Source organism: Mustela erminea, chromosome 1 (genome assembly GCF_009829155.1).
Source record: "Mustela erminea isolate mMusErm1 chromosome 1, mMusErm1.Pri, whole genome shotgun sequence".
Taxonomy (NCBI): Eukaryota; Metazoa; Chordata; class Mammalia; order Carnivora; family Mustelidae; genus Mustela; species Mustela erminea.
The window spans coordinates 98,003,202-98,026,644 of record NC_045614.1 but is presented as its reverse complement, the minus strand read 5'-3'; the positions used below and the strand labels follow the sequence as shown (position 1 = coordinate 98,026,644).

The 23,443-nt window shown below is 37.1% G+C and overlaps 1 protein-coding gene across 2 annotated transcripts in view; it reads left to right on the top strand.

Moving 5' to 3' along the window:
• Positions 1-19,473, top strand: part of POLQ (DNA polymerase theta) — a 131,028-nt gene extending 111,555 nt beyond the window's left edge. The window contains exons 25-30 of one of the 2 annotated variants that reach the window (XM_032334783.1): positions 1,658-1,842; positions 4,068-4,179; positions 9,258-9,382; positions 15,759-15,912; positions 17,894-18,009; positions 18,461-19,473. In XM_032334783.1, coding sequence (XP_032190674.1) covers positions 1,658-1,842; positions 4,068-4,179; positions 9,258-9,382; positions 15,759-15,912; positions 17,894-18,009; positions 18,461-18,574 — 806 coding nt within the window. In that variant the 3' untranslated portion in view covers positions 18,575-19,473. Of the gene's footprint in view, positions 1-1,657; positions 1,843-2,176; positions 2,713-4,067; positions 4,180-9,257; positions 9,383-15,758; positions 15,913-17,893; positions 18,010-18,460 lie in introns of those variants that run through there. The other variant, XM_032334791.1, reaches the window with a different exon arrangement.
• Positions 19,474-23,443: the final 3,970 nt, after the last annotated feature.

The window sequence follows — 23,443 nt, the reverse complement described above, 5'->3', positions numbered from 1 at the left end:
AACCAGTTTAATCTCTGTGCAGGTCATCTGTGTAACAAACTGTGGGTTTGCTGAGTCACAGAGTAAACCTGATCAATTTTGGTAGATATTGTTGAATTGCATTGTAATAGGGGGCAGTAACCATTTATTTCCCAATAACAGTGGTTTTTTCTCTACCTTGCCACAGAATGTGCCACCTAATTTCTGGATTTTTGCAGTTTAAGTAGAGAAAAATTGTTTCTTGCTATAGTTTTAGTTCACATTTCTTTTATTGTGAATGAAGTTGAGCATTCTTTAGTATGTTTAAGGTTCTTTTGATTGTTTCTGTGAATGCTTCTTTATATTTTCTCTTGTTCTTGATTTGTAGCATGCCTTTTTTATAATCTAGCAATGAGTGTGTGGTCATATCTGTCACATTTTCCCTCCTTTTTTCTTAGCCACAATCTTTTTATTTTATTTTTGCCATGTGTATCTAATCCAGTCATTTCCATTACATAGGTAAACTCTGAATTCTGTAAGTAATCCTCCACATATCAACCCCTTGACTGTTTCCACTGAATTTTTTTTCTTTTCTTAATTTTTAATTTTAATTTTTTAAATTTAAACTTTATTTTATTTTTTCAGTGTTCCAAGATTCATTGTTTATGCATCACACCCAGTGCTCCATATGCAAACGTGCCCTCGTTAACACCCACCACCAGGCTCACCCAACCCCTCCCCCCCCTTCAAAACCCTCAGTTTGTTTCTCAGAGTCCACAGTCCACTGAATGTTTTTATTGTCAAAGCAGAGCACATGTTTCTCTCAGGCCCACTTAAAGTGTACACACATTGCAAACCAGTTTCTTCATTCATTCAACAACTATTTAAGGAGCTATGAAGTACCAGAACTGTGCAAAGGGTTTTTTTTTTTTTTCTTTTTAATGTTTTATTTATTTATTTGAAGAGAGACCTCCCTGCTGGTCAGGGAGGGTGACACGGGGCTCAATCCCAGGATCCTGGGATCATGACCTGAGTTGAGGGCAGATGCTTAACTGACTGAGCCACCCAGGCAAATGTTTTGCATAGAATGCAAAAGAAAATTAAGTATCCCATGCCTAATGGCTCTGTGCTATGTGGAAGAGGCACAAAAGGACCACTTTAGATTATGTGTCAGATGCTGCGGAAACACTGAGGAAAGCACTAGCATAGTGGTTTAAGGGGCAGAGGTCAGGGGTCACATATCACATATTCTTGAAAGCTGAACAGAAAAAAAAATTAAGTTACAGAACTGAATTGCATCACATTAAGAGCAAGATTTTAACTTTTGGGCACATAATGTCTTTTTTTTTTTTAATGTTCAGTTAGCCAACATATAGTACATTACTAGTTTTTGATGTAATGTTCAGTGATTTATTAGTTGCATATAACACCCAGCTCTCATCACCACATGTGCCCTCCTTAATACCCATCACCCGGTTATCCCATCCCCCAACCCCTCTCCTTCTGTAACCCTGTTTGTTTTGTGGAGTCCAGAGTCTTTTCTGGTTTGTCTCCCTCTCTGATTTCCTCCCCTTCAGTTTTCCCTCCCTTCCCCTAATCTTATGGTTCTAAGTTAGAACTAAATTTTTGTCATCCTGCTCAACTGTATAAACTGTGGACTTATCTTTGTACCAGCTTTTCTAAAACATTTCTATTTCAGGTGGCTTAATATTAGCTGCTGATTACTCTCAACTTGAACTGAGGATCTTGGCTCATTTATCCCACGATCGTCGCCTCATTCAAGTATTAAACACTGGAGCTGATGTTTTCAGGAGTATTGCAGCTGAGTGGAAGATGATTGAGCCAGAGTCTGTTGGGGATGATCTGAGGCAACAAGCAAAGCAGGTGAACATGTTTAACGTATATGAGAACTGTAATGATTTAAAAAAGTTTTTAAATGCCTTGGTTATTTGCAATTGAGGAATGAGGATTTCTCCATCTGTTGATCTTTCAAACCATATTCAGCTGAGCTTGTCTCATGGTGTTCATTATACTCTTTTTCATAGAGTCAGTAGAAAGAATCAGATAGACTTTGTCTGAGGCTACCTCATATAAGGAAAGCCATCCACATTATTGGTAGATATCCTGGTGGTAGTAGTTGTTATTTATGTGTATGTTTGTGTATTTTTAAAAAATGTCTTTCTCATCTGTAAACATTTTCATCTTTTTATTTTTACAGGTGTTCTCTAAATGTTTATTGAAAAAAATCACTGAACTGTGGATTATAATTAATAACTGATAAGCTTTTTCGTTTTTTGAGGTCATTGGTTAGCTAATCCAGATGTCAAACTTTATACTTTCCTTGGACTTTTCAAGTGGGTCCATCTTAGTTCCTACTCCTGGATGATTGTCATGCACAGAGAAAGTCAAAGGCCACATTTATACCATTTTCTGGCCTCTATTGACACTGATACTTCTTTCACCACTTGGCCTGTGGGAAATCTGATGCCATTTTTGAGAAAACAGGATTGCTGGCTGCGGCAAAAGACCATCACTCCCACCTTTAAGATCCTGCCGTGTTAGTTTTGCATTTATACTTCTAGTTGCTCAGAGCTTTAAGTCTTCACTGGCTCATTAGATATGAAACCCTTCCTCTCACCATTGCCTGTTTAGCACCAGCACGTTTCTTCCATTCTTAGAAAACCAGCTTTGCCCTCTCTGTTTAATAATCTCTGGGTTCCTGCATTCAGCAAGAATCGAACCCTGGATAAAAGAGGTAATGTTCCAGTACTTAACCTTCATAATAAACCCATGAAATAGGTATAATTATTGTTCCCATTTTAAATAGGCATAAAGAGAAGCATCAGAAGTTAGTAATTTGCTTAAGATCATACAGCTATAAGTGGTGGAGTCAGGATGAGCTCAAAATGGCAGAATTTAGACATTCTGACTTTATCACCCAAACACTCATCCACTGATGATATCTGCCTCTTTTTCATAAGTTCTTGCATGACTTAATAATGTTTATGCTCTGCACTATCTACTCCTTGGGTCTGGCTGAGATCTCAGCCAGTGCTATGTACTACCCAAGTTTAAAAAAAAAAAAAAAGAAAAGTCACAGTAAAATAAAATGTAGAAACACCTAAAAGGAAAAGATAAAAGGAGGAAAAAAAATCTTTCTCAATGTATTAAAAAAGACAGGGAAAGGACAAAAACTTCTAGTTATTTTATCACATTAAAAGTAGCTTGGGACTCTGATAATCATCTTTTACAAGCTATCTTTTAAAATTATATTTAATGACATTTATATGAACTTGCTTTATGCTAGTTTTCTGATCACTTAAGAGGTAATAATTTAGTAATTAAACAATTCCATGATGCAGGTATTACTATCCTCATGGATGAAGAAATCAAGGTACAAGAATTTAGGTAGCTTCTGCAAGATAATCTTATAAATTATGGAACTAGGATTTAAACCCAGACAATACTTATTATTAAATTTACAATTTCCTACTGACCTATTTTAACTATTTCTACTACTCCCAAAATTTCCTCAGGAATTTGTTTAGCCCAACTGAATTCTGCAGTTGTGGGATATTAGGAGGTGGTGTGGTGGGAAGCATATTTATTTCCAGTGAAGTATTCCCTATTATCCAACCCTGAAGCCTTCTCTTCCTGCTCTGTCCTATGCAAGAGCCAGGAGAGGAAATTTTTGTAATGCTTCTCTTTCCTGACTCCTGGGCACTTCTCTAAGCAGAAGTTAATGTGCTATTATAAGAGTAGAAAGCTGCTCTGAAGACTACTGGATACATGACAAAGAGTCAGAACCAAATCTTCCCTTTTAAATCACTAGGATTAGTTTCTTAAAACACACACACAGTCATATTTATTCACGTTCTTTTCTTCCTCCCCCAGCCTCAAAGTATTGTTAAAAGGCAAAAAAGAGAAAAGATGTTCACTGGATATCAGGTTCTATGAGTTTAACCTACCCAAAGCATATCTAATCATTTCTTTGACACACTATGAAATAAAAAGCTTACCAAATTTCAATCCTGATCAACTTTTTGTATTTGCAGCTTATGTAGTTATGACCTCTAATTTACTTACTGAGTGTTATGACTCCTTTTCAGATTTGCTATGGAATCATTTATGGAATGGGTGCTAAATCTTTGGCAGAGCAGATGGGCATTAAAGAAAATGATGCTGCTTGCTATATTGATTCCTTCAAATCCAGATATACAGGTAAAGAAACATTAAATATTGTTTTCTTCTAGATACTAGTCAATTATCTTGCCATATTAGTTGAAAAAATAGTGCTAAAAATTTTTCTGTTAACATTTCTATTACTGAGAAGTTTTCACCAGATATTGTTAATTAAATAACATAATCCTTATGATTATTTACTAAGATGGTCTTCTTTCATAAAAATAGGAACAAAAATGGGATTTAAAAAACCCCAATTTTTGTATATGCTAGTTTGTCATTGTGAATATGCCATAAAATCTTGAAATTGTGCTATGCTTTAGGTTTAATAGCTTCAATTCAAAGCAGTAAACCATTGATTATATGTACCAGGAACTGTGAAAGAACAAGAGCAGTTTGAGTATTATTGTTTTAAATTATCTTGTCTTTTGGCAATTTATTGAGGCACAATTTACATAACAGTAAAATTTACCCTTTTTAGATGTATATTTGTATAAGTTTTGGCAAATGCACAGAGTCCTATAACCTGCACCACAACCTGGATATGGAATCATGACCATATCATCCCAGAAAGTTACTTCAGTCCCCAACTTCATACCCTTTGTAATCAGCCCTGACCTCAGTCCCCAAAGAAAACTTTATTCACATATGACATGATCTTATACATAGAAAATCATTTGAATTCTATGAAACAACTATTAGAGCAAATAACTACATTTAAAAATGTCCCACTGTACAAGGGTTTTTTTTTTTTTTTTTAAGATTTTATTTATTTATTTGAGAGAGAGCACAAGCAGGGGTTGGGGGAGTGGAAGAGGGAGAGGGAAAAGCAGACTCCCTCCTCAGTGTAGAGCCTTATGCAGGGTTGGATCCCAGGATCCTGAGATCATGACCTGATCCCAAGTCAGCCGCTTAGCCCACTGAGCCACCCAGGTGCCCCATCCCCATATAAAGTTAATTTTTAAAAATCATTTGGATTTTTGTATACTAGTAATTAGTGAATGGAGTAAAAATAAAACCATTATGATAACATCAAAATACATAAATATGTGGGATAAATTCAACAGTATGTGTAAGACTTTACTGAAAATTCTAAAACAATCCTGAAAGAAATTGAAGATACTTAGATAAATGTGAAGTTTACCATGTTATTAGAAAGTACAATATTATTGTGATGACAATTTTCTAAAAATTGTCCTATAGATTCAATTTAATTCCAGTCAATAGTCCATTAGATTTTTGTGTCAAATTTGACAAATTGATCTTAAATTTAAATGGAAATTTAAAGGACCTGGAATAACTAGGAAAATTTGGGGGGAGAAAATACTATGTTGAGTGCTAACACTCCCTGGGTTCAAAACTTAACATAAAACTACAATAATCAAAGTAGGCATAAGAGTAGACATAGGAAAAAATGGATCACAATAAATGGTTCAGAAATAGACCTATACGTATATGGTGGATTTATTTTCAACAGTCACCATGGTAACTCAATGGAGCAAAGATGGTCATGTCAACAATTGGTTCTAGAACAACTGAAGACAAGTATGGAAAAAAAATGAACTTCAACTATTATACTATATTCCAAAGTTAGCTTCATATGGAGCATAGATTCAAAAGTAAAAGCTAAAATTATAAATCTTCCAGAAGAAAATAGGAGAAGAAAACTTTGTGACATTGAGGTAGGCAAAGATTTCTTTGGTGATAATTACACCAAGTTAAACATAAAATACAAACATAGGTAAAAGACACCATTAAGCAAATCTAAGGACAAGCCACAAAAGAGAAGATATTTGCAGTTTCTGTTGTCTAATGAACTTGCATCAAGAATATATAAAACACTCTTATAACCCAATGCTGAGAAGGCAAACAATCCAATAAAATAAAGGCCAAAAGATGTGAACTGTTAGGGTCTGTGATCAAAGGAATGAGACTGACACAAAGCGAAAATCAAACAAAGCTTTATTTCATGCCAAGCATCGAAAATCAAACTGACTGGTAAAGTCCATCTCTTACGAAGAGACGACGACGATGACCCCAACAAGGCCGCTCCCCAGAAGGCCATTCCCAGGACCAGGCCGCTTACTGACGAGGCCACTCCCCAGACGAGGCCACTCGAAGAGGCGACAATGACGACCCCCGACAAGGTCACTCCGGACGAGGCCGCTCGCCGGCGAGGCCATTCCCTGGATGGGGCCACTCCCAAGAAGAGGCCACTCTAGACGAGGCCATTCCCAGGATGAGGCCGCTGCTGACGAGGCCGCTCCCCGGACGGGGCCGCTCCCCAGAATGATGCTGCTCTGGCACGGCCACTCGCGGCAGCGCCACGACTGGGGTGGCGAGGCCGCTGGGTGGCAAGGCTGCTGGCGGTGAGTCTGTTCGCTGCGGCACCACTGCCTATGACTACGATGACCAGGACGACCACGATGCTCCCGACGACCATGATGACCACGACCTCCGACTCTCCCGAAGACTACCCTAAGGGCTATCCCAATGGCTATTCTAGCTATTCTAACTCCTCCTACTACTCCTCAGCCTCACAGACTAACCTTTATATAGGTGGTTGAGCCCGGCCCACACACAGGTGGCCAATGGGATTTCAACTCACCACAGTAAATATATGCGCGCCCCACTGATTGGATGTCTCCATCCGGCCTGGCCTGTCCCGATATCTGGGGTTTGCAACTAAGTTCCTCTGGCTAACCAGGCCCTTACATGAACAGACAAAAGAAGATATATGAATGACCACGTCGAACATTATCAATAGTCATCAGGGAAAAGCAAATTAAAACCACAAAGAGATATCATTACAAAAACACTAGAATGGCTAAAATAAAAAACACTGTATTTTTTTTTTACATTGCTGGTTGAGTTGTAAAATGGTACAACCACTTTGGAAAATGCTATGACTCTTTTATATAGAGTGAAACAATAATGTGATCCTGCAACTTTACTATTGCATATTTATCCAAGAAAAATGAAAACATATCCAAAGAAAGACTTGTATGTAAATGTTATAGCATTTTTATTCCTAACAACCAAATGTCTATGAACAGGATCATGGATAAACAAATTTTGGCGTATCTCCACTATGGAATACTACTTAGCAAAAGAAAACAAACTCAAATGAGAATGTACAGTATAAGTCAATTTTTATGAATTTTAAGACCATGAAAGACTAAAATATAATGTTTTAAAGCAGATCAGTGAGAGTTTGAGGCTGATAATGGGGGGCTGACTGTAAAGGTGATAAAAATGTTTCATATCTTGTAGTGTACCTTTGTTAAAATGCATCTAACTATTCACCTAATGTGGGTTACTTCTACTGTATGTAAACTGTATAACAGGATTGATTTTTTTGTTTTTATGTAAATTCCAGTTAGTTAACATGCAGTATAATATTAGTTTCAGGTGTGCAATACAGTGATTCAACACTTTCATACATCCATCACCTGGTGCTCATCACAGTACACTCCTTAATCCCCTTTCCTTCTCACCCATCCCTCACCCACCTCCCTTCTGGTAACCATCAGTTTGTTCTCTAGAGTTGAAAATCTGTTTCCTGCTTTGCCTCCCCCCACCCTTCCCTTTGTTTGCTTTTTTAAAAGTAGTTATTTCAGCCTCTGAATATTTGAGGGCCTCTGACAATCGTAAGGTAAGAGAATTTGTAGAGATGCATTCTCTTCAATCTCATCATTTTCTTTGCTCTTCTCTCAATAGTAACACAGTAATTCTTAGAAAAAGGTGACAGCCTTATTGCTTTCTAAAATTCTTACGCTGGTGGTTGAATATCACCAACAGCTTCAGTTGGCAGGGTTTTCTCTCCTTCCTTTCACCCACAGTCTCCTCAAATGTCTCTCCTGTGCCAGCCACACATGGAAATCCTCAAATGAGGTGTTTTAGTTAGGAGTTATTACTGTTTATTATTTAGGATGAGCAGAGCTGTGAGAAAGCAAAGACTGCACATATGAATAAAGATAGATCAGTTAGGGTGCCTGGGTGGCTCAGTGGGTTAAGACTCAGCCTTCAGCTCAGGTCATGATCCCAGGATCCTGGGATCGAGTCCCGCATTAGACTCTCTGCTCAGCAGGGGGCCTGCTTCCCTCTCTCTCTCTCTCTCTCTTCCTACTTGTGATTTCTCTCTGTCAAATAAATAAATAAAATCTTAAAAAAAAAAAAAAGATCAGTTAGAGAAGACTTCTCTAACTCAGAGACAGGAATGAGCAGTGAAGACATTGGCTGGCCTGGAACAACACACTCACCCTGAAGATCTATAGGACATAATAATGAGCCTATATTGCAAAGTATGAATGCTGGTATAGGGAATATGAATGTGTTTCAATAGTATACTATACATAGTCTTTTTAAACTTTTAAGAAGTGAATTGTATATATTCCTAATGAAGTATTTATTATTTGTGTATTAATTGCAGTAAGATCCTATTTGGATTGTAGCTTAGATGCTAACAAGGAGCTGTTAATGTTTTCAGCCTGGAAGTGGTAGGACCAAAGAGTAAAAGATTAACACAATCAAAGAATAGAAGCCTGTGAAAAGTACCATGGAATAGTCTTAAGATCCTAGGTTTTAGTACCTGCTCTTGTTCTGGAGTTTAGTTTAATGTTTTTTGTTCATGATAGAGTTAGAGTATGTCATTTTTTTTTTTAAGATTTTATTTATTTATTTGACAGACAGAGATCACAAGTAGAGAGGCAGGCAGAGAGAGAAAGAGAGGGAAGCAGAGTCCCTGCTGAGCAGAGAGCCCGATGCAGGACTCGATCCCAGGACCCTGAGATCATGACCTGAGCCGAAGGCAGTGGCTTAACCCACTGAGCCACCCCAGTGCCCTAAAGTATGTCATTTCTAAAGTCCCTTTAGTATCTAACATTCTGAGTCTGCAAAAAGGAAATGAAAGTTTATATGCAAGGTTTTGCATATAAACAAAAAGGGAATGAAAAGTTTATATGCAAAAAGGGAATGAAAGTTTACATGTGAAATTTTGATGATGCAATATAATTGGAAGAATCATGGTAGGGTTTTGGCATATTTCACTATATTGAAACTAGTGAATGAGCTTAAGAATGGACTTGGTTATAATTATTTTTGTGTTTTCTTTGTAGGCATTAATCATTTCATGAAAGAGACAGTGAAGAATTGTAAAAGAAGTGGGTTTGTTCAGACCATTTTGGGAAGGCGTAGATATTTACCAGGAATCAATGACAACAACCCTTATCATAAAGCTCACGTATGTTGAAATGTCTCTGGATTTTTAACTCAGTATTTTAATGACATATACTTTTTCTGTAGACTAAACACAGATGATTTTCCTCTTAGGGATCAATAGAGTATTAATTGGATCTTCTGTTTCACTAAGGATTTTGAAGTGATGGCTCATTCCTGTATTTGCTGAACACAGTCTTTAGGATACCAATTTAAATATGGGTTCACTTATTAATACTTCAAATACTTTAAAGATGTTCTTTTTCAGTAAACCAGTTACTTAGTTGTTTTGCTAACAAGTTATAAATTTAATTTTTACATCTGTTAGTTGTTCTTTGTTTCAGTTATCATATCAGTTGTCATACCACACCAAATTGCCAATGTTTTTAGAGATTAGCCAATCATTAAATGTGGTTCATTCATTTTTCGTTCATTCTACTTGTGTATTTGTTTTAAAAGCACTGGCTCGACAGAGGTTATTAGGATATCCAAAATATTGAAGAAGGCTGTTTTCTTAGCACCATTTTAAGTATTTATTGATGGCATGTATTCAAATTATTATTAAAAACTCTGAAATCATCGGGATCCACAAAAGTATTCTATGCATCTGAACATTTAAATTTATTATAGCCCACACCTTCCTGTTTAAACTGCTTGTATTTCATCTTCTCCCATACTTTTGCATGTCAGTGACCACCACACATTGCATGTATTGAAAATTCCCAGCCCCATACTGCTGAACTTCTGTCTGGAGCTGAAAACCTTCAGAGCACTAATGCTCTTAGGGACCATGGAGGAATAGTTGGCTTTTTGTTATTTCTTCACTCTGTAGTCTCCCATATAAGTAGATATCAAATACTTATCAGGCTTTTACCATATCTCTAAATCAGTTGTCACTTAAGGGTAGATAATTTTCTATTGGTCAAATGGAGCCAGCTAGTGGAAGGCTTTTAATGGCAGGCTGAAAAATTTAGACTTGATCTAACAGGAGTTATGTTTCTTGGGATTTACATTATGAAAAATGGTAGATAGAGTCATATATGTAAATGAACTTGGTAGGTTTTTAAAAATTAATATTTTTGCACCTAAAGTTGTGAGAATAAGCCTTTTCTTTTCTTTTTTTTTTTCATTTTATTTCTTTTCAGTGTTCCCAAATCCATTGTTTATGTACCACACCCAGTGCTCCATGCAATATGTGCCCTCCATAATACCGACCACCAGGCTCACCCATCCCCCCACCTACCTGCCCTCCAAAACCCTCAGCTTATTTCTGAGTCCAGTCTCTCATGGTTTGTCTCCCCCCTCCGATTTCCCCCACCTCACTTCTCCTATCTAACTCCCAATATCCTCAGTGTTATTCTTTATGCTCCACAAGTAAGTGAAACCATATACTTGACTCTCTCTGCTTGATTTATTTCACTCAGCATAATCTCTTCCAGTCCCGTCCATGTCGTTATAAAAGTTGGGTATTCATCATTTCTGATGGAGGCATAATACTCCACTGTAGGCATGGACCATATCTTTTTTATCCATTCGTCCGTTGAAGGGCATCTTGGTTCTTTCCACAGTTTGGCTACCGTGGCCATTGCTGCTATGAACATTGGGGTAACAGGTGGCCCCTCTTTTCACTACATCTATATCTTTGGGGTAAATACCCAGTAGTGCAATTTCAGTGTCATAGGGAAGCTCTATTTTTCATTTCTTAAGGAATCTCCACACTGTTTTCCAAAGTGGCTGCACCAACTTGCATTCCCACCAACAGTGTAAGAGGGTTCCCCTTTTTCCACATCCTCTCCAACACTTGTCTCTTGTCTTGTTAATTTTGGCCATTCTAACTGGTGTAAGGTGGTATCTCAATGTGGTTTTGATTTGAATCTCCCTGATTGCTAATCATGATGAACATTTTTTCATGTGCCTGTTAGCCATTTGTATGTCTTCTTTGGAAAACTGTCTGTTCATGTCTTCTACCCATTTTTTTTTAAAGATTTTTATTTATTTGATAGACAGAGAGAGATCACAAGTAGGCAGAGAGGCAGGCAGAGAGAGGGAGGCAGGCTCCCCGCTGAGCAGAGAGCCCAATGTGGGGCTTGATCCCAGGACCCTGAGATCATGACCTGAGCCGAAGGCAGAGGCCTAAACCACTGAGCCACCCAGGCGCCCCCTTCTACCCATTTTTTGACATGGTTTTCTGTTTTGTGTGTGTTGAGTTTGAGGAGTTCTTTATAGATCTTGGGTATCAGCCCTTTGTCTGCAGTGTCATTTGCAAATATCTTCTCCCATTCTGTGGGTTGCCTCTTTGTTTTGTTGACTGTTTCCTTTGCTGTGCAGAAGCTTTTCATCTTGACGAAGTCCCACAAATTCATTTTCTCTTTTGTTTCCTTTGCCTTTGGAGACATATCTTGAAAGAAGTTGCTGTGGCCAATGTCGAAGATGTTACTGCCTATGTTCTCCTCTAGGATTCTGACAGATTGCTGCCTCACGTTGAGGTCTTTTTATCCATTTTGAGTTTATCTTTGTGTATGGCATAAGAAAACGGTCAAGTTTCATTCTTCTACATATAGCTGTCCAATTTTCCCAGCACCATTTATTGAAGAGACTGTATTTCTTCCAATGTATATTTTTTCCTTCTTTGTTGAAGATTATTTGACCATAGAATTGAGGGTCCATATCTGGGCTCTCTGAGAGTAAACCTTTTCATGCCAAACCTTAGGAGTCAAAGTTTTAACGGATTCATTATGTTGTCACTAAAAAAAAAAAAAAAAAAGAAAGAAAAAAGAAAAGAAAATTCAAACCCTCTGAATTATGAATAAACATAATCAGAGGTAAATTTTTGTTTTGGTTTTGTTTTACTTTTTTTTTTTAATCATTAATCAAATTTAATATAGATAATATTTGACTTACCACTGTCAACTTTCCAGGAAAAAAATAGAAAACATATATAGATAAATGAATAAATACTTTCTTTGGGAAATAATTATGTAAGAGAATTTAACAATGACTTAGTATATATATATATATTTCTTTTTAACATAGGGGGTTTTACTTTTTGTTTAAACCCTTATTATATTGAAAAATACACATCGGGAAAATACAGGAAACAAATGTAAATTTCAGTAATGTTAACACAGAGCTACACCTGTGTAGCAATACTCAAGTCACATAGAAAGTCCCTTGATGGCTCCCAATCACACTACCCACAGCCCTCCCAGGAATAATTGCTATCATTATTTCTAAGCCTATAGTTTTATGTATTTTTGACCTCTTTCTATATCATGTGTATATATTCTTACATCTAGTTTCTTTCACTCAAAATTGCATAGGTAAGTCATTCATGTTTCATTTGGAGTAACTGTTTTATTATAGTGTAATAAATTAATTCTATTATGTGAATATATCACAGTTTATCTATTTTTCTATTGATGGGCATTTAGGTTCCCAGTTTAGAGTTTTTATTATTATTATTATTTATTTTATTTTTTTAAATTTTATTTTATTTTTTCAGTGTTCCAGATTCATTGTTTATACACCACACCTAGTGCTCCATGCAATATGTGCCCTCCTTAATACCCACCTCCAGGTTCACCCATCCCCTCCCCCCTCTCTTCCAAAACCTTTGGTTTGTTTCTCAGAGTTAATCTTGCTGGTTTGAAAATTCTTGTCCAAGGTCCTTGGTGCACATATGTTTCCATTTATCTTTGGTAAAGGCCAAGTCATAGAATTTTAGTAGGTAAAGCCAAATGGTTTTAGTAGGTAAAGCCAAATGGTTTCTTATGGTGGTTGTAGCAGTTGTCCTCTTATCAGAAGTATGTGCAAGTTCTCATTACTCTGCATCCTTGCCAACAGTTGCTATTAAGATGATAAAATTTTAGCTATTCTGGTGGGTTTAAAGTAGTATCTTGTTAGTTTTACTTTGCATTTCCTTGAATACTAATGAGGTAAAGCAACTTAACAAATCTGTATTAGCCAATAGGTTATTTTTTCTTGGGAAAGTACTTTTTAAAGTTTTCTTGTTCATCTTTTGTTGTTGAGTTTTCTTTTTTCTTTTTCCTTTTTATTTTTTTTTTAAGATTTTATTTATTTGAGAGAGAGAGAGAACGCACAGCAAGGGTGGGAGGAGAGCTGAGGGAGAGGGAGAAGCAGACTCCCAGGACCCCAAGATCATGACCTGAGCTGAAGGCAGATACTTAACCCATTTGAGCCACCCAGGCCCCCTGTCTTTTTCTTATATATAGGAGCTCATTATTGATTACATTTTTGGAAAATATTCTCTCCCACACTGTGTTTGGCCTTTGCATTCTTATGAGTAACTTTATAGGAGGAGAGGGAGTTAATTGGGTTTATTTTTAAAATTTTTATGGAGAAATAACATGTGCAGTAAAGGGTACAAATCCTTAAGCATAAAGCTGGAAGTCTTAATGTGTATACCCATAAAACCACCATACCAATCATGATACAGAACTTTTCCAGCACCCAGAAGGCTTCTTTATGTTCCCTCGAAATCAATACTATCCACTCCCCACCCCAGCACACACATGAAACTATAGAGTAGTTTTGTATGAACCTGAATTTTATTTAAGTACCATTGTACTGTATATACTCTTGGGTCTTACTTTTTTCACTCAAATATAGGTCTGTGAGATTCATTAGTGTCATATGTAACTCTAGTTCATGTCTTTATTTAACTGACATTGTGGGACCATACCAACAATTTATTTATCTGTTTGAATGATGGCAGAAATTTTCACTATTTCCAGGTTTTAGCTATCATTAATAAACTTGCTATGAACATTCTTATATGTGTCTTTTGGTAAACATATGCGCCCAACTTCATTACCTTTAGAGTGGAATTGGTGAGTCACAGAATAAGCACATTTATACCTGTAGTATATACTGCCTAACAGTTTTAGAGAGTGGTTATCCAAGTTAACATTGCCATCAGCTCTGTTTATCTACATTCTTGCCGTTGCGTGCTGTCATTGGTCTTTTAGCCATTCTGGTAACTGTGTAATGGTGCCTCACTCCTTATTTATTTATTTATTTGTTTATTTATTAATTATTGTGTTATGTTAGTCACCCTACAGTATATCGTTAGTTTTTGATGTAGTGTTCCCAGATTCATTGTTTACGTATAACACCCAGTGCTCCATGCAATATGTGCCCTTCTTAATATCCATCACCAGGTTCACCCATTTCCCTACCCACCCTCCACTCTGAAACCCTTAGTTTGTTTCTCAGAGTCCACAGTCTATCATGGCTCATCTCCCCCTCCGATCTTTGCCTTTCTCTAATGACTAGTGATGTTGAGCTCCTTTTTCATTTATTGTCCATTTGGATATCTTCTTTTGTGGCAGGTCTATTTAAGTCTTTTTTTTTTTTTTTGTATTGTCTGTTTTTTAACTGATTTATGACAGTCCTTTATATATTCCAGATATGAACCATTTGCTTCCGTGGATTTATCCATCTTTTGTATTATTGTAGTATTTTCCTTGATCTGTATTAACAAAGTTTTCTCTACCCCAATTTCAAGAAAATATTCACTAGGAGCTTTTGGTTTTGCCATAGACATTTATACCTATAATCAACCAGGAACTGATTTTTATGTATTTTGAGAGACTGAGGGTTACCGTCTTTCTCCTTCCCACTCAAGGATATACAGTTGTCCCTAACTATTTATTGAAAAGACTGAGCTTTCCCCCTACTACTTTATTGTATCACTTTTGCCACAAATTAATTTTCAAATATGAATGTATCTGTTTTTAGACACATTATTTTTGTCTGTTGTATTTGTTCATTCTTTAGACAGTGCCACATTGCCTTCGTGATACAGCTTTGTAAGATGTCTTGATATATGATAAAATAAGTCTTCTTACCTCGTTCTTTTGGTTGGTTTTCAAGAGCATTTGCCTATTCTTGGTTCTTTGCATTTCCATATACATTGTAGAAGCAGCATGTGAATTTCTACACAAACACAAAATCCTGCTGGGATTTTTTTTGAGATTGCCTTGAATTCATAGATCAAAATGGGATTAAGGGACATCTATATGTTTGTGAAATGATTTTGAACTACTAAGTACATTTTAAGTGATAATATATATGTTTGTGAAATAATTTTGAACTACTAAGTACATTTTATGTGTAATGCAGTTTTTGATTACGGAATGTTGAAGATTTCTAAACTGAAGCAATCTGGCCTTCTTCTATTTAGACTGTTTTCATGTGGACAATAGCCCAGAATCTAGAGCCCTAGATCATTCTAGTTGTTAGGGTGCAGCTTAATAGTTGATGTCCTGGGTTACATCTTGGTCCAGGTTACAGATGTGAGCACTGATCTGTGGATACTAAAGGCAGGTATGAAACCATGTAGATGTATCTGATGGAGCCCTCGTTATTTATTTTCATAGGCTGAGCGTCAGGCTATCAACACAACAGTCCAAGGTTCGGCAGCTGATATTGTTAAAATAGCCACAGTTAACATTCAGAAGAAGTTAGAGACCTTCCGCTCAACCTTCAAGTCCCATGGTCATCGGGAGAGTATGCTCCAAAGTGATAGAACAGGTTTGTTCATAAATGAGAACTCTGCTATAATGTAGTGAGATTAATTGTATCAGAAAAGAAAAAGGGAAGCATTTTACTCATTATTTTTCAGCAGTTTTCAAATGTTTTGGTCTCATGATGTCTTTATATTCTCAGAATTACTAAGGGTCCCAAAGAACTTTTCTTTATGTAGTTTACATATACTAATATTTACCATATTAGAAATTTAAACAGGAAATTCAAAAACATATATTAACATTTGAAAATAATAATAAACTCACAATATGTCAACATATTTCTAGAAGAGACATACATATACATTGCAGAGAATAACATAGTCAGTCACACAGATATAAAGATGTTCACTTACATACAAAAATACATAGATATAAGACTTGCCCATCACATGAGGATTATTAATTTTATTGTCTTACCTCCTTCTGTAATATCTAAGGCTACTCATTCAACATTTTTTGTATGGCAATCAGTGTGCACACACACACCACACTTATACCACATATAACACATTCTCTCTCTTTATAGGGAGAATAAGTGATCAAACTAATTTGAGTGATAATACTATACTGTGTGCTTAAGGGTATTTGGAAATAGAAGTTATCAACCTCTTTTAAGTTTAAAATCAAAGGAAAGAAAGGGAAGATGTGATCTGTGACTGAAATATTTACAGAACTGTTCGCAGCAGAGTGATACAGGGCCAGAATGAGGATATGGACAATAACAGCTTTAGGAGTGGGTGGAAGGCAATGTGGATATGTCCCTGAGGATCACTTCCTGGGCTTGTGCTGGGTTAAAGGTAGTGGTAGGTCAGCTGAACCGGAGGAAGCAGCCCACACAGGAAGCAGGAGAATCATAGCATTTGGGATCAGAAGCCAAAGCACAACAGGAAACCCAGAGGATGAAGGTGTGGTGACTGGAAAGCAGAAAAGTGTCCTGATAACCAACGATGTGAGCTAAGTGGGTCCTGGTGGGGCAGAGCAGATTTTAGTCAGCTGGCAAACAGATCGATGCACAGCATTTGCGGTCCTGGGATGGAAGCAGCTTGCCACAGCCTCATCTGTATTTGCTCTCTTACCCTGTAAGAACTACCTGTGAATAAATTTGGGCTGCAGATTATGATAGCTGAAGAATCCTCTCTGAGGGAAGCACCAGATATAAGGAAGTTCGTATTTGTGCTGCTTGGAACGATCAGTGGGAAATTTGGGTGGCAGAGAGGAAGCACTGCTCTGAGATATGGGGAAATGATTAAGGACAGTTACTCAAAGTAACCTTATCTTAGTGATTAGTGGGGCATAATCTGTATCAGTAGGCCCAGCTTGTTAGGAGATGTAACTAAGTCTGATACAGTGGAGTTATAGGCTCTTTTGAGAATATGCTGAAAGATCACTCCACAGAAACATGTACAGATACAGACTAACACATAACTTGAAGTAGTCTCTGAAGTCCTCATTTGGACCCTGGGTTTATAATTACTTATTTGTTGCATGTGGTCCATTTGGTAAAACCCCAGTTCTACCACAGTGACACTTCTGGCCATAAGAAGATATCAGGGAGTGTCCTTATAAACCACCTAAAGACAATACCAGCTCACTTTCCTGGGGCAGAGGTCAGGCCCCACACTACTCTGGTGCTATTATTTAGAGAAGTTGGTAGTAAAGGTGCCATGGAAAGTGGAGATGTTGGTTGTTTATAGGAAGTAAGTTAGACGACGTCTTTTGGAGAAGAGTTCTTCAAACTCCATTTACTGACTTCTTTGTTATGTTCCTCCTTTCTGGGAGGAAGCTGGTAGAGTTTTGAGTTTACCTGATAGGTGGAAAGTCAGCAAGTGGATACTTTCCTAATAGTTCTAAATCTTATATATTTTAATCACTTAATTAAAATTCTCCAGAGTTTCCCAAAATCCCTAAAAACAAACAAACAAACAAAACCTATTCTATAGCACAGTAACATGCTGATCAGTTTTCCTACTTTTTTCATGGGATAGGATTGTTACCAAAGAGAAAACTGCAAGGGATGTTCTCCCCAATCAGAGGAGGCTTCTTCGTCCTTCAACTCCATGATGAGCTCTTATATGAAGTGGCAGAAGAGGATGTTGTTCAGGTATTTTTGCAGGGTTTGCGTCCATTTCATAGAAGACTAAGATGCTGAAGGTCAAGTTAAGGTGCATGAGGTTTCTGGAACCCTTCCCTGGAACCGCAGGATGGCCACATAAATGTTGAGTCCATAAGGGTAGAGAAAGAGCTAAGAGTGCTCTGTTTCATACTCATTTTTAAAGAAACTTTTGATGCAAGGCTGTTTCTGTTTGGGAGAAGTTAGATGAGAATCTTGCCCTTTCCTGAGGGTTTAAAAACAGTGTTCTCACTGAAACTAGCAGAGCTCCTGCTCATCAGTGTAGACCAGTTTGGAATGTCTATTTCTTTTTGGATTTTGAGTTTTAAGAACCATGAGGTGAAGAGCTGCAGTCTGGCTTATCACCTCAGTGGTGGGTTGGGAAACATTCTTTGATTGGGAAGAGAGTTTGCTAACCTCTTTTTTTTTTTTTTTTTTGCAGGTAGCTCAGATTGTCAAGAATGAAATGGAAAGTGCCATAGAACTTTCTGTGAAACTGAAAGTGAAAGTGAAAATAGGTGCGAGCTGGGGAGAGCTGAAGGACTTTGATGTGTAATTGTATAGATGATGAAGTCCTTGTTGGGAAGCCTGGTGTAGGTACAACCACGTGGAAGAGAGATTACCCTTTTACGTATTTCAGGAAGACCAACTCTCAAGTCTTGATGGATGTGGAATAGTGATGTTAAGTGAGAGTTTCAAAATGTATGTCAGACTTTATTCTCTGTAATGTGAAGAAACCTTTTTTGAGGCAAAATACCAAGTTTAATGGTCGTATTCCCTCTCAAAGAGGGACTGAAATCACCTTTTCCAGCTCTTTGTGGCTCTAAACTGGTTCAGAACGCATGATTGAAATTTGCACTTAGCACTTTGGGTCTCGTCTATGTGAAGCATGAAGACAGTGGAACTGCTGTCTCAGGGGCATTTCTAGCCCTGTGCATCACACTTGTGATGCAGACCCCAGCAGGAACCATAGGCAGACAGAGATTTAGTTTCTCATAGACTACCACGGTTAGGCATTGTGTGTGATTTTTTTGTCCAATATTAAGACTGCCAGAATCGTCTTTGTAAGCAGCATTGGCTAATAAATTCTGAAGTCTGTAAAGTGGTAGGCTTGGTATGGATGTCATCCAGGAATGGATTTTCATGAAATGGTGTTTCTTCTCCTTTTCCCTCCTCAATTCATACAATGAATGTATTTGCAATACTTAGATATTATAAAATAAGCTACACCTCTTCAAGAGGTATCCTGTTCTGTAAGATCAGAAGTTTATACTGCAGTTTAATACAATAATGCCAGAGAAGGAAGACACCTCCATATCCATCTCTTAGTGCCTCTTTCTGTGTTTGTGGTGTGGTGAGAATATCCATGCTAAAGAGATGATATTTTATAATTCCCTCAAAGGTGTATTACTGAATTTCTTGCTGTTGAAATAAAATGAATTTATGAGAAATGTATATCAGTATTTCAGTTTTTTAAATTGTGTTTCATCTAAGAGTGTCCAAAAGCTGAGTTCCTAGTTATTTATTCTAGGGTTTGCATTGTTAAGTGGGTTCAGCAATGTCTGTGCACATAGGAAATGTTTCTTATTTCATAATCAGTTATCAGAAAAGTTCTTTTATATTTATTAACCAGAAATTAAAAAAAACAATTGCTTTATAAACAAAGTATAATATACTATTAGTACTTGCATATTAGTGCACAAAATACTCAGACATGTTTTTTGGGGGGTGAGAGGGAGTAAGCAGAAGATGGCAAAGATAAGAGGGAAGTTATATCATTATTTCTTAAGGTTTTTTTTTCCCATATTTACCTATACCATGTTTCTCAGAGAGAAAAGCTGTAGTGCAGTCAGTATTGAGATCCAGCACAAGAGAAGGCTCTTCTCTTCTTCTCTAAACATGAGTGCAGACATATAAGTCATTTCCACCTGATCTTCTGCAGCAGTGGCTCTGGATGTGTAGTCCTATGCATCTTCTCATCATTTTGACTTATCAGCTGGACTTAAACAGGCAGCCCTTGCTATGCATGATTAAGTTATATGCAAATTCCAGTTACTATGGTTTACTTAAATAAGACTAGTGCCCCTAATCACAGAATGCAAATTTCAGGTCTCATGGTATATTATCTGAGTAACTGCAGCAAGTTCACACTTCATTGGTAGCTCTTCAGTCCCAAATCATGATGTAAATAACAGATGAGCACTGTGGTAAGCAGAATAATTCCCCCCCATCCCCATCCTAATCCCCCAGATCTGCAACCATGCTATATTACATGTTAAAAGCGACATTGCTTAGGTGATTAAGGTGGAGATCTTGAGATGGGGAAATTATCTAGGTGGTTCCAATATAAACACATTGGTCCTCATAAGGGGAAGGCAGATGGTCAGAATCAGAGGAGGATGGTGAAGATGTTAGATTGAGATTCATAGAAGTTGCACTGCTGACTTTAAAGATGGAGGAAGGGTCCATCAGCCAAGGAATGCAGGCAGTCTCTGGAAGCCAGAAAAGGCAATGGAATAGATGTGTATTCTCCCCCTACAACCTCCAGAAGTGATGCAGCCCTGCCAATGCCTTGTCTTCAGCCTAATAAGTTTATATCGGACTTCTGACCTCCCAAACTATAAGATAATAATCAGTGTTGTTTGTTTTTCAGTTTTATTGAGATATAAACACACAGCACTGTACAAGTTTAAGGTGTATACCATAATGACTTGACATATATATTGTGAAATGATTATCAAAGTAAGTTAACATCCATCACCTCATTTGGATACCAAAAAAAAAAAAAAGAATAGTTTTTTCCCTTGTGATGAGAACATTTAGGATTTACTCTCTTGGAAAATTTCAAATATACAATCTAGTAGTGTTAGCTATAGTCATCATGTTGTACATCATATCCCCAGTGTCTATTTCTCTTGTAACTGGAGGTCTGTACCTTTTGAACCATCTTTTCTAACTCTCCTCTTCTCCTACACTTGACCTCTGGTAACCACATATCTAATCTCTTTTTCTATGAGTTTGTTTGTTTTTTTAAAGATTCCACGTATAAGTGAGATCATACAATATTTGTCATTCTCCATATGATTTATTTCACTTAGCATTATTCCCTCAAGGGCCATCCATATTGTCTCAAATGGCAGAATTTCCTTTTTTTTAATGGCTAAATATTCCATTGAATATATAGTCCACAATTTCTTTATATATTCATCCACCAATGGACCTATAGTGTATTTACATATCTTGGTTATTGAAAGTGATGTTAACAGAGGGGCACAGATACCTCTTTCATAAGTGTTCCCGTTTCCTTCAGGTAAATATTCAGGAGTGGAATTACTAGATCACATGGTAGTCCTATTCTTAATTTTTTCAGAAACCTTCGTACTGGTTTCCACAGTGACTGCACCAGTTTGCTTTCCCACTAACAGCACACAAGGGTCCTCCTTTCTCCACATTCTAGCCAGCACTAATTTCTTGTCTTTTTTATGATAGCCTTTCTAATGGGTGTGAGGTTTTGATTTATATTTCCCTGATGATTACTGACGTGCACATTTTCTTGTACCTGTTGGCCATTTGTGAATCTTCTTTGGAAAAATGTCAATGAAGACCTTTGACCCATTTTTTATTTGATTAATTAGGGGGTTTTGTGGTAGCTTTTTTTGTTTTTGTTTTTTGGGGTTTTTTTGGTGGTTTTTTTTTTTTTTTTTTTTTTTGGCTAATGAGTTGTATGAGTTTTGATATGTATTAGATATTGGCTCCTTATCAGATTTGCAGTATTTTTCTTCAATCTACTGGTTATATTTTCATTTTATTGATTCTTTTGATGTGCAGAAGCTTTTTAGTTTGATGTCATCTCACTTGTTTTTTATTTTGTCACTTTAGGTGTCATATCAAAAATTCATTCCTAGAACCTATGTCAGGAGCTTTTTTTAATGATTTTTTTCAAGGAGTTTCATGGTTTCAGGTCTTAAATTTAAGTCTTTCATTTCAAATTAAATTTTGTGAATGGTGTAAGATAGAGGTTTAGTTTTGTTCTTTTACATGTGAGTATCCAATTTTTCCAACACAATTTGTTGAAGAGACTGTCCTTCCCCACTAAGTATTCTTGGCTTCCTTGTCTAATGTTAGTTGACTTAAACATGTTGGTTTATTTCTGAGTCTCAATTTTGTTCCATTGGTTTGTCTGCCTGTTTTTACGTGAATACCGTACTGTTTTGATTACTATAGATTTATGATATAGTTTGAAGTCAGGCAGTGTGATGCCTCCTGATTTGTTCTTTTTTTTCTCACGATTGTGTTGTAAAAAATTATAAAAACAATTTTAGGATTGTTTTGTCTCCTTCTGTAAAAAATGCCATTGGAATCTTGGTAGGGATTGCATTGAATCTATATATAGTTTGGGGTAGTATAAACATTTCAACATTACTAATTCTTCCAGTCCATGAACACAGGATGCCTTTCCATTTATTTGTGTCATCTCTGATTCTTTCCTCAACTGTAGTTTTCTTTTTTTTTAAGATTTTATTTATTTATTTGACAGAAAGAGGTCACAAATAGGCAGAGAGAGAGAGAGGGAAGCAGGGTCCCCACTGAGCAGAGAGCCCGATGAGGGGCTCAATCCCAGGACCCTGAGATCATGACCTGAGCTGAAGGCAGAGGCTTAACTCACTGAGCCACCCTGGTGCCCCTCTATTTTTCATTTCTAAAGGAATCTCCACACTGTTTTCCAAAGTGGCTGCACCAACTTGCATTCCCACCAACAGTGTAAGAGGGTTTCCCTTTCTCCATATCCTCTACCAACACTTGTTGTTTACTGTCTTGTTAATTTTGGCTATTCTAACTGGTGTCAGGTGGTATCTCAATGTGGTTTTGATTTGAATCTCCCTGACGGCTAGTGATGATGAACATTTTTTCATGTGCCTGATAGCCATTTGTATGTCTTCATTGGAAAAGTGTCTGTTCATATCTTCTGCCCACTTTTTTTTTTTATTTTCAGCATAACGGTATTCCTTGTTTTTGCACCACACCCATTGCTCCATGTAATCCGTGCCCTCTATAATACCCACCACCTGGTTCCCCCAACCTCCCCCCACCCCACCACTTCAAAACCCTCAGATTGTTTTTCAGAGTTCATAGCCTCTCATGGTTCACCTCCCCTTCCAATTTCCCCCAACTCCCTTCTCCTTTCTATCTCCCCATGTCCTCCATGCTATTTGTTATGCTCCACAAATAAGTGAAACCATATGATAATTGACTCTCTCTCCTTACTTTTTGAAATGATTATCTGTTTTGTGTGTGTTGACTTTGAGGAGTTCTTTATAGATCCTGGATATCAGCTCTTTGTCTGTATTGTCATTTGCGAATATCTTCTCCCATTCTGTGGGTTGCCTCATCGTTTTGTTGACTGTTTCCTTTGCTGTGCAGAAGC